Raw genomic sequence first — 15,786 nt, 5'->3', positions numbered from 1 at the left:
GTCATTTACACATTTACACCTACATCATTTACCATACGTCTTGATGGTGCCTCTAGAGAAAAACTCACATTGTCACCAAACTTTTGACAAGAAGAAACTTTGACTTAAATGTGGCTTTTGGAGAAGAGAAGGGGGGGGGGGGTGTCCTGTAAAACCTTAGCTCTGACGTACAAATGTATTCAGGTTCAAGTGTTAAAGCTACAGTCATGTCAGTCAGTCATGCACGACATGTTGTGGTTTTCAGTGTGTGAATACTTTCGTCTCTGAAAACATTTAAGATGTTCTGACAGATTTCCCAGAGAATGCTTCATTACTCTGTCATGTGTAAACAATCTACTGTATAATACATGTACTCTAGCTGCATAAACACAATGTGGACAGACATAAAACATCTTCCCTGGGTCTCGGCACTGGTGAGCTGTAAGTGAGTAAATCAGTCTTTTCTTAAGACGAACCGGAGCATTCAAGAAACACTTTAGAAGACCCAGTCCCAAAATGTACATACAGTAACTGAATATTAGAAAGCTTGGCGATGAGATATTATATATATTCATTATTCCTTCTTTCATCAGCAGCATGTTTAGCATATCATTTATGTCTGGAATTTGTATCTTCACTTTCTATTACTAGAAGTGTTTTCCGAGCTGTCCTTGCCATGAGGGTATTATGTTTACTGTAAAAATGGCTGTGAACAAGGAAAATCAGTTAAACCAAGTGGCTCCTTTTCTACACGTCTTCTCTGCAAAATAAGTATTGACTTCAATTTCAGTTTCAATGACGGAAAAAAAGCCTTTGAAACAGCTTTCAAACCACTCAACAACAACATCAATAATGTCTGGTTAGCTTCCAAGACAATAAATGCAGAATTCATTACTTTCACAATAAACAATTTAAACTGCATCGTGTCCCCAAACCACACAAGTTCAAAAGCTATTCCACTCTGAAGATATATAAATAAATTTCTTCATACAACGTGGGTGTTATGTTTGGTTATTGGCTATAATATTTTACCCAGCCATTTCAGTGCTGAAATCTGAAAATGTTAGACGTTTTTTTAAAACACGTTTAACCAAATTATGTAAACCACTTATTTGGAAGCGAAAACAAAAAGACAACACGCCCCAAATAATCACAGTAAGAACAGTGGGTCAAACCAGATGGCAGCTCTGCAAAATCTCATCAACATTTACAACAATTGTACTTCATATGGTTTCAAACTTTGTAGAGTCTCCAAATCTCAGTCGTAAAGTTGGAGATTAAAGAATAACCCCCAGAAATGAACTATGCAAATCTGATCCAGGTTGAAAAAAAATACAGAATTTCCCTTAAAAATGTAGAATTATAGAAAATGTTTGAAAGGTCAGATTTAAAGCCATAAAATGCAACTTAGGAAGTTGACTGATCTGACTGTCAAAAAGATGACATGTTTTTTCTCTGGTGGCCACTCCATATTTATGTTACCATCCATTGACAAAAAATGACAATAACACTGAATTATTTAATAGTAAATGTGCTGTTGAGTCTTTGGATTTCCATAAACGCCGTCGTAATAAGATCCCTATACAGGCAGAAAAACCACAACATGTCAGAAACATTCAAGATACGGCTAGAACACACACACACACACACACACACACACACACACATCTGTCCCCCAAAGCAAGTAGAAGGGGTTCTTGAAAACGGCTCAGCTTGAACACTGTCAGTGTGTGTGTTGCTCTATGTGGGGTCAACTCAAAATGTTCGACTTGGATGCATGCACAAACAAACACACACACACACACACACACACACACACACACACACACACACATATATATATATAGACGCACATGTATACACACAAGCAGGCAGGGAAAGAAAAGGAAAGCAGCGGTGTAGATCTCTGCAGCTGGCTGGTTGGCCAAAGGGCTTCACTTTGAAGATGTCCCAGAGAGAGAGGGAGGGAGGTAGAGGAAGACAGTGTGGGTGAGAGAGTAAAAGGATGGTGGAGAGAACGGGGGAGGAAAAACGGCAAGTGATGAAGAGAGAAAGAGGAAGTAATGCTCAAGGGCTGCTTCCCTCCCCAGAGAAAGATAGAAGATAGTGTTCAGTCCATCTGTCTCTCCTTTGCTGTCATCTTTCTTTCTTTCTGCACCATGTCTTTGCTTCCTCAGTCTTAAGCTTTTTTCCTCCTACAAACCTCATTCAGATGGGTTAGGGTTAGGGTTAGGGTTGAAATGCTAAAGCCTGTCTTCTATCAAACATGTACAACATAGGAATGTGTAGGGAGGAGGGATTACACAGCGAAGAGAGCTCAATATATACTGGACTTTTGAGGCCAATGGCAATCTAAATATAACAACAAATTAGTTTTAAACATGAATGAAAAAACTCATACAATACTCATTTATGTGTTTTCTGTTAATTATTTGTTGTTCTTGTTTGTGTTAATATGGGCTTCATAATTTCTGCTAAAGACTTTTATTGTGAAGCACAAACTTTTGTTTTGAAAAGTGCAATTCATCGCCTGTCCCAGTTTTTGCCTTATCATCCTTCCTCCCTTCTACCACCCATTCCTCCTCTGCCTCCACATATTCCCTTTCTCTCGCTCACCCACATTCTTTCTCCTAGTCTCCCCCTTTCTTGCTCCTCTGTGCATCGTCTCTTCTCATTATCCTGCTCTTTCGCCATATTTCTCCACCTTTTCTTACTCACCTATCTATTCGTCGATCCCTCCTTGCCTTTGCTCCTCCCTCCTCTTTTGTCCCTTTCCTCACTCCTTCCCCTTTTCCTCCCTCTCCAAATTGTCCCCACTTCTCCCTTTCCGCCTTACCTTTTCCTTTCTCCCTCCTCACCCTACTTCACCACCTCCCTCGCTTTGTCGTCCTCCTTGTCGCCTCCCTCCTCTTCCTTCTATCCTTTCTGACGCTCTTGTTCCTCCTCCTGTCTCCCACTTCGCAGTCGGATCAAAGAAAGTTAAGTAGGCCAGTGGCTGTGGTGGGCGTCAAAGGGCTTAAGGGGTGTGTGTGAGTGCATCTTTGTTTCTTGCACATTATTAGAGAATTTATGTTGGTTATCATTAACACTGTGTGGGTGGAGGCTGTGTGTATAATGTAGTCTAGAAATGTACACAACTGCTCACATAACTCTATTTGTAGACAGTTACTCCAGGATTTCCTGGATAGTTCACATTTAGTCTTTAGTATTGGTTCAGATTGTTATGAAAGTGAATAGGTGATTGAATGACTAGGAAATGGTTTTCAATTATTATTGAATCTTACTACAGTGTTAGAAAGTATTTCCCAACATTTAGGGTCCAATTTTAACGATCCAAGTGCACGGCGTGAAGCGCCTGGCGCAGGTGTGTTTAGGGCGTGTCCAAATCCAGTTTTGCTAGTTTAACGGTGGAAAAAGGGGTCCGTGCGCCAGGCGCATGGTTCAAAAGGGTTGTACTTAGAGTCTTCATTAATCATAGGTGTGTTTTGGGCATAACATGCAATAAACCAATCAGTGTCATCTCCCATTCCCTTTAAAAGCCAGGTGCGTTTGTACCTTGGCGCATTGCTTTTATGATGGCGGGTTTGCTGAGCAGGAAGGAGAGATTTTCAGGAGAAGAAACTGATCTGCTTGTGCGTGAAGTAAAAGCGCGGGAGCAGATCATATAACATTGTAATATTCTTATTTTTTATGTTTTGCATGTTTGTGTGTTGCTGAACACAAATGTCCCTGTGTGTGTGAAACAAGCATAGTGTGTGCGCGCTGTGCGCGAGCCTAGGCGCATTTTACCAGTGCGTAAAAACAACAATGAAATGCTGCATTTAGACCAGGTTTTTGTTGGTCAATGGCGCGATCACTTCCCGCTGCCTCAAGATAGCAATACGGCAAGAATGCACCTGAACACACCTCCCCGTAAGACCAGCACGCCCATGGGCGCACAGATGGGCGCAGGTGCATTTTCTATTTAAACGACGCGGGCGCTGGACGGGAAATTGACAACTGCGTCGGTTTTAAACTAACAAAGACACTTGCGTCGGACTTTGCGCTGCGCTGTGCCGGGTGCAAGATAGGGCCCTTAGTCTTCTATTATGCTCTTTGCACATTAAATGAGCGCAGTGTCTTCATAAGAAAAAGCTGATTTAGGAAGAAGAAAGAGAAATCTAATAGGTTACGTATGGGACACAATTAGAAACAGGAAAGAGTAGGACAAAGAAAGCACAGTGGAAGTATATAACCCTGTCAATGTGTGCTCAACAGGGAAGCAAAGTGGTTTAAGTGTTTTTTCCATGCTAAATTCACATGTGAAAGTTTACGGTTAAGGGTGACTTAATGTTCCTCTTCAAACTAACACTGGAGCCTCCTGGACCATTTTAATGATACTGTTAGGTTTCAACTTCTCTTCTAAAATTAACATTTTGTCCATTCAGTTGGCATGCCACTAAATATTACATTATATCAAGAGCCACTTCTTCCATTGTTATATAGAAGACAACGGCCAGAGGCATGACATTCAGAACTGGAGCATATTCACAATCCTTCCTGGTTTCGCCAACCCTAACTAGAAGCGCATAAAAACTATTTGAGGCACGCTGATTGGATGTTGTTTTTTTACAACGAGGTTCTGTTTTTCACCTCCCACAAACAATTCTGAGGGAAATGTAACGGCCAAAACTGGTTTTCAGCTTTGGCGAGGTGCTATAATATTTGTGAAACCCACTGAAAGTTGTGTGGACAATTGAACACTAAACACGCACATTGACCTACCATTTTCTTGAAAGTCGATCCGGACTTTGTTAGACTCTGCACTGGTGGCTTTTGTCCAAGCTTGTCCCGGCTGCTGTTTGGTCCACGCGGTGATGTCGCACCAGTAGAAACCTCTGTCGGACAACTGGACGCCCGCTAGCCGAAACTGAAACTCTGCCGGACCGGACTTTGTCAGAACCAGACTGTCTCTGGGTGGACAGAAAGCGCGATGGATACATTTCAAAATAAAACGCAGACCCCAGTGCATCACTGAAAAGTTCATGTGTTAATGTACATCTACATATACGTACCTCCTGTTGGGGTCTGTGGCTTCTCCAAGCTGCAGGACGTTATCAGGGCTGAGAGTCATGATGATTCTCACATTGCCCTCCAGGCTGTCCTGCGATTGGATGAGCACTGAGTAACCCGCCTCACCGAGGTTCTCAGTGGCCACGGTGCAGCTCATCTCAAAGGTAGCACCGCCCACTGAGGCTTCACGGATGCGTTTGGCCACGACGTTCAGAGTGGGACCTGAAAATAATACCAGTCAATCAATCAATCATAGAGCTGGGCGATATGGAGAAAATCAAATATCACTATACTTTTGACCAAATACATCAGTGTCGATATTGCCACGATATTGTATATTGTAGGGTTGACTATTGGTGCTTTCACAAAAAAATGTACACAATGAGATTTTAGATAAATAATCACCAATAATGTGGATATGTGGGTAAAGGCAAATAACAGAACAGCTACAACAGTCTGGTGGATTCAGAAAAGTACATCACTTTACTGTAATGCAGCCTGTAAAACCAGGAAAAGATACGATAATCCAAAGATATGAAGAAACGATATCAAAAATTTAGGACGATATCTAGTCTCATATATCGATATAACATCCATATATTGCCCAGCCCTAATCAGTCGATCAATCTACTTAAAGAGGGACACCATTGAAACCCCCCAGAGTGTCCGACGGGGGAAATCCCCAACAGTGGCCAACAGGAAGTGATAACACACACACACACACACACACACACACACACACACACACACACGCAGTTACATCATGGCTCAATTAGCTCAATTGAGGGCACCAAGCTCAGCAAGTGGGACTGAAATAGAGAGGAAATGTGTGTGTGTGTGTGTGTTGTGAACATGAGAGGCTGAGACAAGAGGTCTGCTGTTATGTTGAAAGATTTTCTGAAGTCTGGAAATGATATGTAGACATTAGAGCTTATTCATAAAGCTAAACAGCAGGGTTACTGTGACCGGCTGCCAGTGTTTTAGAGTTGTCTTAATCATGAATGTGAGTTAATGGTTCAGTTTTTTTTTCAATTTCTCCCAAAAGTACCATAGTTTCACAGAAATACGACATGTGGAGTAAATGTTCATTTTCCCATAGCACCCAAAAATCACAAGATTTGTAGGCCAGGACAAACCTGAGGCCCGGGACCAGATTCATTTTGCGGAGTCAAAATTTAGGTTGAAAGAATGACTCAATCATTCAATAATGTAATCCACCAAACAGAGGAAAACCCAACAGATGAGGGCAGATAAAATAAAGTTTCCTTACGTTTGGTATCCCATCGTACAGCCAGCTGCGAGCTCTGGTTCTCAGCGGTATTCATGAGGTCACCCTGGCTGTTAACACTCCAAGCAGACACAGTGCAGACATACTGGCCCATGTCGATCTCCTACAGACGTAAATAAGTCAGTGATCAACATTATTAAGTTCATTTTCAGTTAGAATTAGAGCTCAACTAATGTTTCTTAAAGGTGCTCTAAGCGAAGTTGGGTGATGTCACTTCTTGTTGATGTTCAAAGTATTTTCAAACAAAATGGAGGCTAGCTCGCCCCTCCCTCCTCCTCATCCCGTCCCCTCTCCCTCCCTTCTGCGCACTAACCCCCCCCAACCCCCAACCCCCACCCCCAAATCCTTCTTGTCGGTTATTGGCTGGAACACTGTTTGTTATGTTTGGTGGTGCAGGTTGGCGCAGTTTGTTTTTGTTGCTGTTTGTGGAGCCTGGGCTGTCTACAGAGACAGCGTTTTTTTTTTACAGTGTGTTCAGGGGACAGGCAGCTCGCGGATAGTGAGGAGATGTTTACTGTATGTGACAAAAAATGTTGTAGCCTAAAAAACGCGTGACATTGCTTAGAGCACCTCTAACCTCGGGATGGAGGAACTTGCTGATAGTCACTGTTTTACTGAAGTAGTAACATTGATAGTAAAAATCCAGTTTTTAATATAAGAAAATATTGGCCCCATGTTTTGGTAAAAATGATACCACATACAGTATATTGTCAGTGTTCTAAACAGCCTGACAAAATTTACATCTTTCTTTTGTTTCTAATCCGGTCATCAGGTACAGTAATAACCAGTCATGTTGTTCACCTGAGTGCGGAGGAATCGCAGTTTAAATGTGTCGGGCTGGACTCTGGTCAGAGACATCACGCCGCTCTTCAGCCTGTCAGAATACATCGATCCCGGCAACAGGTTGCCATAGCCGTCCAGGGAGCCAATGGGATGTGAGGTCTGAGGACCAGCCCCTATACCTGCAGGTGATTGGGCAGAAAACAATGAGCCTGGTTTTAGTTAATTTCTTTAAATAATTCTGTGGAAAAACGCATTAAAAGACTTTTGACAAAGGCTGCTGTAAAAGTACCAGGAAGTGTGGTGTGCTCCCAGGTGACACCCAGTCGGCCTCCCGGGGGTAAATGGGTAATGTTGGTGACACGACATGCCAGCTCTGTGGGTTCAGCCGTCATCTTGGGGTTCAGGAGGGCTTCAAGGGTCACCGTGAAGCTCGGTTCTGGGTAGAAAAAGCATAAACATTTAGACGCTTTTAATGACATAAGCGTTAACAGTGTAATTCTATTAACGGAATGAGAGCCCTTCAAACCACTACTGTATAATCACAGCTACAGGTATGGGGTAGCTGCATTTTGAAAGTTGATACGGGGTTGATCACTTGCCACAAATCTTGTTCAGTTATTGAAGCAACACAATCCTAATTTCTACAAAGGGGTTGGAGATGAGGTGGGACAAGCCAGCTGGAACCACCATACCAGAGACACTTGTCAGTACTAGGAAACACACCTAAAAACCTACAAGGCCTAATGAATGGAACAAAAGCCCAACCCATACCCTTTGTGAAACACAAGTGCTGCTGCTGCTAAAAAACGCAGGGCATTCATGTCTTACAGCTGGCTCAGCTTTCTCCACAATACCATGTAGTCATCTCATTTAAGGTACGGTCAGTCTCACAATTATTGGTTCCCCTTACAAATAAGACCCTGTCAGACATGTGCTTGACATTTTACACATGGTTCTTGTGTTTGGGTCAGCGCCCAAAGGCAATTTTTTGACAGCAAACATGTCTGTAACACATCCTAGGAGCATGCATATAGTATATATTTAATTATCCCATAGTCTGGGGCTGAAATTAATACTAGTTTCAAGGGAAGAATCAGCACCATGGTGATTGAACAACAACTCAAGCCTAATAATACCATACATCGAGTTACAGTACTGTGCTGCCTCAGGAGAAATCATTCCCACCCCAGCGGGGCGTTTCTTTCATCAGTCATCGCCAGTGATTTTACAACAGCCCAGAATCACCAGGGAGATGCAAAGTGAATCCTGGTTCTTTTGTGTTTTGGTCCTTAAATAGAGCTAAGTGAAAGAGCCAGACAACAGATATAGAACTGACATAACACTGTTACTTTTAGGTGGTGAGGCAGGTCCTTTCAGTCAGACAACCAGATTGCACCTTCACGCCTCAATGAACAGGAAACACACACAAAGATTTCCACCTGCCTAACTGTGAAATACATGTAACACACACACACACACACACACACACACACAGGCTTACTGCATTTGTATATACAAGTAGTCACTGACACAAACCACACACACACACACACACACACACAGATACAGCAGAAACACTATTAATACAAGCACACACGTAAGAGTGTGCCTGAGTGTGTGTTTGGCAAAGGAGTGGGTTTGCGTGATGTCATTTGGACGTCATACACACACACTGACTACTGCACTGTCACCATCTGCTGTGACTGACACACACACACACACACAAAGTTTCTCTGCCAACTAGCCACGCGCCTCTCTTGCTGAAATGTTGCCTTATTTAGTAGAGCAGCTCATCACCAGTTCAGGAGTAGTACCAGTAAAGCACAGTATACTGGATTTGACCGATATATTGTGTTTGAAAGCCAATCTTACACGTTTATATTTTGTTAAAGCCAATAATAACACATATATATATATATATTTACAACAATATGTTGTGCCCACATAATATCTAATAAAAAATATCTATAATAAAATCTGAAAATCTAAGACTTTTAACATCAATGAATTTTGCTGTAATCAATCCAATTTAAGAGCTTACAATTACAACATAATGTAATTTCAGACATTTCAAAATAATTCAAGGTCATGCAAAAACCCTTAACATGAATATTATTTGGTGTTATAAACACTAAAAATGATGCAGGATTTATATACTTGACACTCAGCTACAGTACTCAACAGTGAACCAGAAGTTATCCAAATCAGTGTTTTATTAGGATCTAGCAGGTTCTTTTAGGGCTTAAAAAAAACTTGACCACAAGTACAATACAAAACAGACAATAACCATCCAGAAAATGTGGAAATGCACTACAGGCCCTGTAGAAGCAAACAACCATCCAACACCCTGCAGTTTCTGTAAATAACAAAACCCCCAAACCCCATGTTAAAGAGGCAGCGATGCCGCCGACCTCATGTCATGTCCTCACAACTGAGTCTGACTCAGCCACTCTTCCGGCCTTTCTGCACTCTGTCGAGGTTGTTTAGCAGAGCAGAAATTGTGTAAAAACAAGCTTTAAAAAGAAGAAAAGGCTCTATTAGTGTGTCCTCGAGGAGGCAAAAGAAGGAAAAATAGGTCAATGTCAATACCACAACAAAGTGCTTTCATCTGCATCGCACTGCATGTGTTCATTTTAAGGAGTTGCATTTGTTAGAGGCTCTTAGTTTGCAGTGAATGTAATGGTGACAAACGTTATATCTCATTCATTATTCTTTCTGCTGCTCACAGAGCCAATCATTGGCAAACACGCTGACTGTTCAGTTCAGACGGGGAAACCACTACTACCGTTTCATTTCCATTGTTGATTAATCTACCAATTATGATCTCTATTAATAAACGATTTAAATGCCAGCAAATACAACAGAAACAGAAACACGTCCTCAGAAGGTATCCAGAGCCCACACTGCTGTTTCCAGTTTGTTTACCCAATAGTCAAAAAACCCTAAAGATATTCAGTTTATTATCAGAAAAAAGGCCAATAGGGGCCACACACACAAACACTTACAGTCCAGAAGCCGGGCTTTCACTGGAACGCGTTTTCTGCTTCGGCTCATTTACAGGTGGGCTGTACGCCATATGTTTGCTAACAAGCAGGGGAGAGGAAAGTGAACTGCTAACGTTGGCAAAAACACTGCAACTCCAACTAGCCAGAGTTGAACTCCCAATCATGGCAGAGTTGGCCGTTTCCAGGAACAGAAGAAATGCTGTATTCTGCCAAAACAACCAAAGGCATGTGAGACTGACTGGAGTGTGCAGGCGTGTGTGTGTAGTATGCGATATGAAAACCAGATACGAACAAGCCACTGGAGCCGTTCCCCCTTTCTGTCAACACTCTCCGTGTCTCCCAGGACAGATGTACGTTTTTTCAAATGTCACAGATTACAGCTAAAAAAGCATGTAGTCAGATTACTGTGTGTGCATGCAGATTATAGTCATCTGTTACCAACCATGCCAGGCTTCCAAATAAGTTATTTCTAGACAGAGACAGCCATTTCTACACATCCAACATCAGATAAATATTAATATTCACTACCTTTTATCTAACATTTATCATCATGCTACAGTATGCAGATGTGCAAAAATGAAAAATTTGCCAAGCTTGTCATGTATGTAATATACATGTATAAAGGCTAAATAATAAATACTCCTCAAATAATAGATGAAGAAGTGTGAAAATCATGCCAACATTTGCTCCACACGGACAAACTGCACTGGTTAGAAGAGAAAAAGCACTGAACAGCCTAGATGCTAAACATCATAAAACCACTCACTGGAGTTTCATACAGCCTGTGGCGATGCACAGCCTCCTTAATTTAGCTGCTTTATATTTCACTGAAGGGTAGATTTTCACTGAGTGTAGGAAACTGCTGGAGAGCTGCAGGAAGCATCTTAAACGGTGTCCTTTAGGGAAGAAAAGTGCTAAGTGCTTTTCATCAGTCAATCCTGTATGAATAACAGTGAGAAGGACTGAAGACCTTTACATTACATTTGACAGATGCCTATGTCGAAAAGAACTTACATAAACACATTAGGAGCAATTTGGGTTTCAGTGTCTTGCTCAAAGACTACAACATGTGGACTGGAGGCGAGAATCGAACCGACAACATTAATGGCCAACCTGTTCTGCCTACAGCGAGCTGAAACGTCCAAACTGATCATCAGGGAAAAGTGACTGAACATTTTACAAGAAGCTAAGGCTGACTGACATTAGCACAGCATGAACAAACACAGGCCCCTCATTCACTTCAAATACGTGCAAGTGCAGAGTACTTGTAGATTACTTTGTAACCTAGTTCTACGGTTTACCTTGCAATCATCTATACAGTAAAAACAAAAAGAACCGTTACCATGATAACGCTCCACAGTTGTAAAATCCTGTCTCATAACATTATAAACCGCTGTGCAGTGTTTTGACATGATGAGCCTTGAAACTCGTGGATCTATCACTCAAACTGGAATTCCTGAACTGTCTTTCTCGCCGATACTTGAAGGGACACGCCCACACCAACAGTCAATATTAATGAGAGCAGCTTTAATATGAAGCAGTGTTGGTTATACTCCATGCTGCATGAAGACACGTTCCTTTATATCCTTCCCTCGCTCAATTTCCTTGTGCTCCACCTGGCCCTCGCTGGTCAGCTGGGAGACACGCTCCCGACGGGGTGCCTGCACCGAGGTCTCGGGGTGTCCTGTCAGCCATGCTGGAACACTTCCAAACGGGTTGGGGGAGGGGGTGACCTTACTCAGTGTGAGGGAGCAGCTGAACACAGAGATCCACTAATATTGCTGAATTCTTCATCCTGTCCTAACATGAGGCCAGTCAGGCTGCAGAGAAACCTGGTTTTGACTGTTATCTTCCTATGTGCTGCTTCGAGCAAGTGATTGCGAAAAAGATTTACTGGTTTAAGTGGCTCAGCGGCTTTCTGTTTTTCCACCACAGAAACGTAAATGTTGATCATCATCTGGATCAAGAAGAAGCAGAAGTTAAATTCCGGCCCTGGGGAGTGCTGGGACACATCGAGCCAGTCCTCCAGTTGGGCCTGGGATCAATCACATTTACCTCATATACCTAGTGGCGGATGGCTGGTGGCTAATTGAAAGCAAGTCGATGCTAGAAACAGGCAGTCTGTCTCTTTCATACCCTTTTTTCCTTGTTCAATCCATGGTACTAAAAGATAATATAATAATGTATTAAATAATTATATATGAATCACTATGAAGAGACTATAACAACTCTACAGTCATTTGGTTGCATTCTATAAAGTTTACATCATTTTAAATTGACTAAATGTGAACACCACTGGTAAGGAAAACACTAGTAGTTTGTAAAAAAAAAAAAAAAAGATGGGTTAAAACTTCACAAGCAATTGCTTGAGTACAAAAATTACATTTATCTCCACTAAGTATCCCACGTTCATAGTTGCTTGGTGTGAAAAAGCCGCTAGAACAGTAAACAAAATCTGCCATTGATACTAAATAAATATGAGTAAAAAGCCATATCTATACTAGTCTATATCCATGACGTTCTACTTCCCGGATTGCTCCGGTGCCGCCGGAAATTCCTCATATCGGCCGGATGTCCGTCACCTTCCGCTTTCTTTGTGTTGGCGTTCTATCCTCCGGTGGATTTATGAGGACTATGGTTAACTGCTCCTCAGATCTCTGCAGGGTAAATCCAGACAGCTAGCTAGACTATCTGTCCAATCTGAGTTTTCTGTTGCACGACTAATACAACCTTTGAACGTACACAGGTTCCACCAAAACAAGTTCCTTCCCGAGGCTATTTTGCAGAGGCACCGTGGCTCCGTCCGGCGCTTAGCGTCGCCCAAGACGATTGTAATTGGTTTAAAGAAATGCCAATAAACCAGAGCACATTTTTCTCCCATCCCGCAATACTGTGTAGACTAGCCAGACCCTCCTCCGCAGCGCTGTGGAGGAAGGTCTGGCCAGACTATATCTATAAAGAATTAACATATACAAACTATCATACTGTATATATTCATAAATATTCTGATAAGCTATGAAAAATAAGAAATATGAGCTGGCATGAAATACAAGCAGGCCTTTATTGAGTGAAGTGCCTTTATTGACAACAATTCCAGCGGGGGGAGTTACACCCTCTTTAACTCTGTGTGTGTGTGTGTGTGTGTGTGTGTGTTTTCCTGCCGTGGGGAGTTTCTAAACAAGTTCTCAAACTCGTGCTTCCTGGTAGGCTTTGCTTGCATTGTGGGACGAGTGGGCAACCTCAAGGCCACACATCAATAGAATAGGAACTGACAGGTTGACAACACACGCACACTTAGACACATGAAATTAAAGCTCACACTCAAGAGGAATGAGGATGAAATATATGAGCTGTAGTCAAATAGAAATGTTGCTCTCATGGTGTGTGTGTGTGTGTGTGTGTGTGTGTGTGTGTGTGTGCGTCGGCATATGCAGTTTGAAGGAATGTAAACCCCCAGGCTAAAATGTAGGAGTTCCACCAGTGAGATCAGCCTCATACCCCCAGCACACACGCACACAGATAAAGACGGTGTTTGAAGCATGGATGTGTGTGCAGCATTTAGTCTCTGGAGAAAGCCTAGGTTTAGTTACGTAGTTTCAATCTCACACACTTGCAAAATGCCTGACTGACAGACACACACATAAGTGAGTAAGCAGTTAACATGTGCACACTGTCATCCATGTACACACACACACACACACACACACACACAGACAGATTGACAAAATGTTCTGGATCAAGCTCACTGATATTTCAGCTGTGCCCTCACGCTAACTAACTGTGTGTGTATGTGTCTCTATAAAGCCTGTTTGATTTATCTAAATATAACATGGGTCCTTAAGGCTTTTGGACACTTCTTTGTATCAAGATGTGGTACAAGATGTTTGTTATTTTAACTAAAGGCTCCAGTTGACATCCAGTACAGGATGTAGGATTCTTAACAGCACTACAACCAGAAAACACTCTGTACTGTCTACCGAGAATTACTCATTTTGGTTAAAAACAAGTCAGCCAATGGATGGGTTAGGGTTAGTGTTTTGCTAATTATTTGCCAATGTAGAGGTCCTGTACAGTAAATTATTGAAAAAACTGTCGATAGGACGCCTCTCATGTTTTGTCATTCTGAAACTACCCTGGTCAATTAAATGAAAAACAAAGTGGTATCAGTTCTGCAGAACATCTTTACTGTGGGTGTGTAATACAAGAACTACACTTCCCAAGAGTCCTATGTATGGTATAGTTGCTGAATGTTAACAAAAGAAAATATTTTCTAATTTCACTGGCAACTTTAAAGTTGCAGCATCATGTTAGGTTAAGGGAGTTGAGAAAAACAAGAAACTCTATATTAAAAAATACATTGGTGAACACAGTCAGCCCACAACTTCAGCTCTATCATTGCTAAGCAAAATGTAAAATGTTGCTTTTCCCCCTAAGAACTCAACACTAGATTGTACCATATGAACACTGCACATGCTCCTGCTGCACTCCACCGATTAACCTTAACCAACTTTTTGTTTTACACATCACCATACCACTACCTTTTGAAACACCTTCATTCCCACTATAAACCAAAGTCTTGCAGTTACATTTAGAATACTCGTATTGCAATGACATTGCACATACTGTACGTACTTTTTGTGTATAAGTATATATGTACAGTTTATAAGTAAGGGTATATGTTGTCTTATTTATTGCTGCCTTTGACACAGTGAACCAACAGATCCTCATTTCGACACTCCAGGATCTGGGTGTCTCAGGTTCTGCGCTCTCTTTGCTCACATCTTACCTGACAGACCGAACCTACCGGGTAACTTGGACAACAACAAGACTGAGCTCCTTTTTGTCTTCCAGGGAAGGGCTCTCCTACCCAAGACGAGACTATAACAATTGACAACTCTGTGGTAGTCCCCACCCAGACTGCTAGAAACATGGGTTGATGACCAACTCTCCTTCACTGCCAACATTGCTGCAACTACCCAATCGTGTAGCTACATGCTGCATAACATCAGAAGGATACGTCCCCTTCTAACGCAGAAGGTGGCTCAGGTTCTGGTTCAGGCTCTAGTCATCTCACATCTAGACTACTGCAACTCCCTCCTGGCTGGCCTGCCTGCATGTGCCATCCGACCCCTGCAGCTCATTCAGAACGCAGCAGCTCGACTTGTCTTCAACCTCCCCAAGTTCTCTCACACTACACCGCTCCTCCGCTCTCTTCACTGGCTACCAGTTGCTGCCCGCATCCGCTTCAAGACACTAGTACTTACATACAGGGCCACGAACGGATCAGCCCCAGCATACATCCAGGACATGGTCAAACCCTATACCCCAACCCGCCAACTCCGCTCTGCATCAGCCAACCTGCTTGCTGCCCCCTCACAGCGAGGGAGAACTAATCACTCAACGAAATCCCGACTGTTTGCTGTCCTGGCTCCTAAATGGTGGAATGAGCTCCCTACTGATATCAGGATGGCCGAAAGCCTACACATCTTCCGCCGAATGCTAAAAACACATCTCTTCCGACTACACCTCAGATAAACATAAAAAGAAAAATTTAAAAAAAGTATATGTATATTTCTTGAAGCTGCACTTTCATATGGCTCTTTGTAGTTTTGCTTATTTAAAGCTAATGTACTTACACTTCTTGTTTGGAGTTTGCGCCTTCAGGGTTGAAAGCACTTA

General features: G+C 42.3%; 1 protein-coding gene across 1 annotated transcript in view; it reads right to left on the bottom strand.

Annotated features, from left to right (window-relative positions):
• Positions 1 to 15,786, bottom strand: part of si:ch211-132g1.7 (prostaglandin F2 receptor negative regulator) — a 57,336-nt gene that overhangs the window by 22,024 nt on the left and 19,526 nt on the right. Inside the window, exons 6-10 of the mRNA XM_031292133.2 lie at positions 7,392 to 7,538; positions 7,121 to 7,281; positions 6,302 to 6,422; positions 5,034 to 5,253; positions 4,744 to 4,931 (exon numbers count right to left, since the gene is read on the bottom strand). Coding sequence (XP_031147993.1) covers positions 4,744 to 4,931; positions 5,034 to 5,253; positions 6,302 to 6,422; positions 7,121 to 7,281; positions 7,392 to 7,538 — 837 coding nt within the window. The remainder of the gene's footprint in view (positions 1 to 4,743; positions 4,932 to 5,033; positions 5,254 to 6,301; positions 6,423 to 7,120; positions 7,282 to 7,391; positions 7,539 to 15,786) is intronic.

The sequence above is a fragment of the Sander lucioperca genome, chromosome 24, assembly GCF_008315115.2.
Source record: "Sander lucioperca isolate FBNREF2018 chromosome 24, SLUC_FBN_1.2, whole genome shotgun sequence".
Taxonomy (NCBI): domain Eukaryota; kingdom Metazoa; phylum Chordata; class Actinopteri; order Perciformes; family Percidae; genus Sander; species Sander lucioperca.
This window is presented reverse-complemented; position numbering and strand designations above follow the sequence as displayed.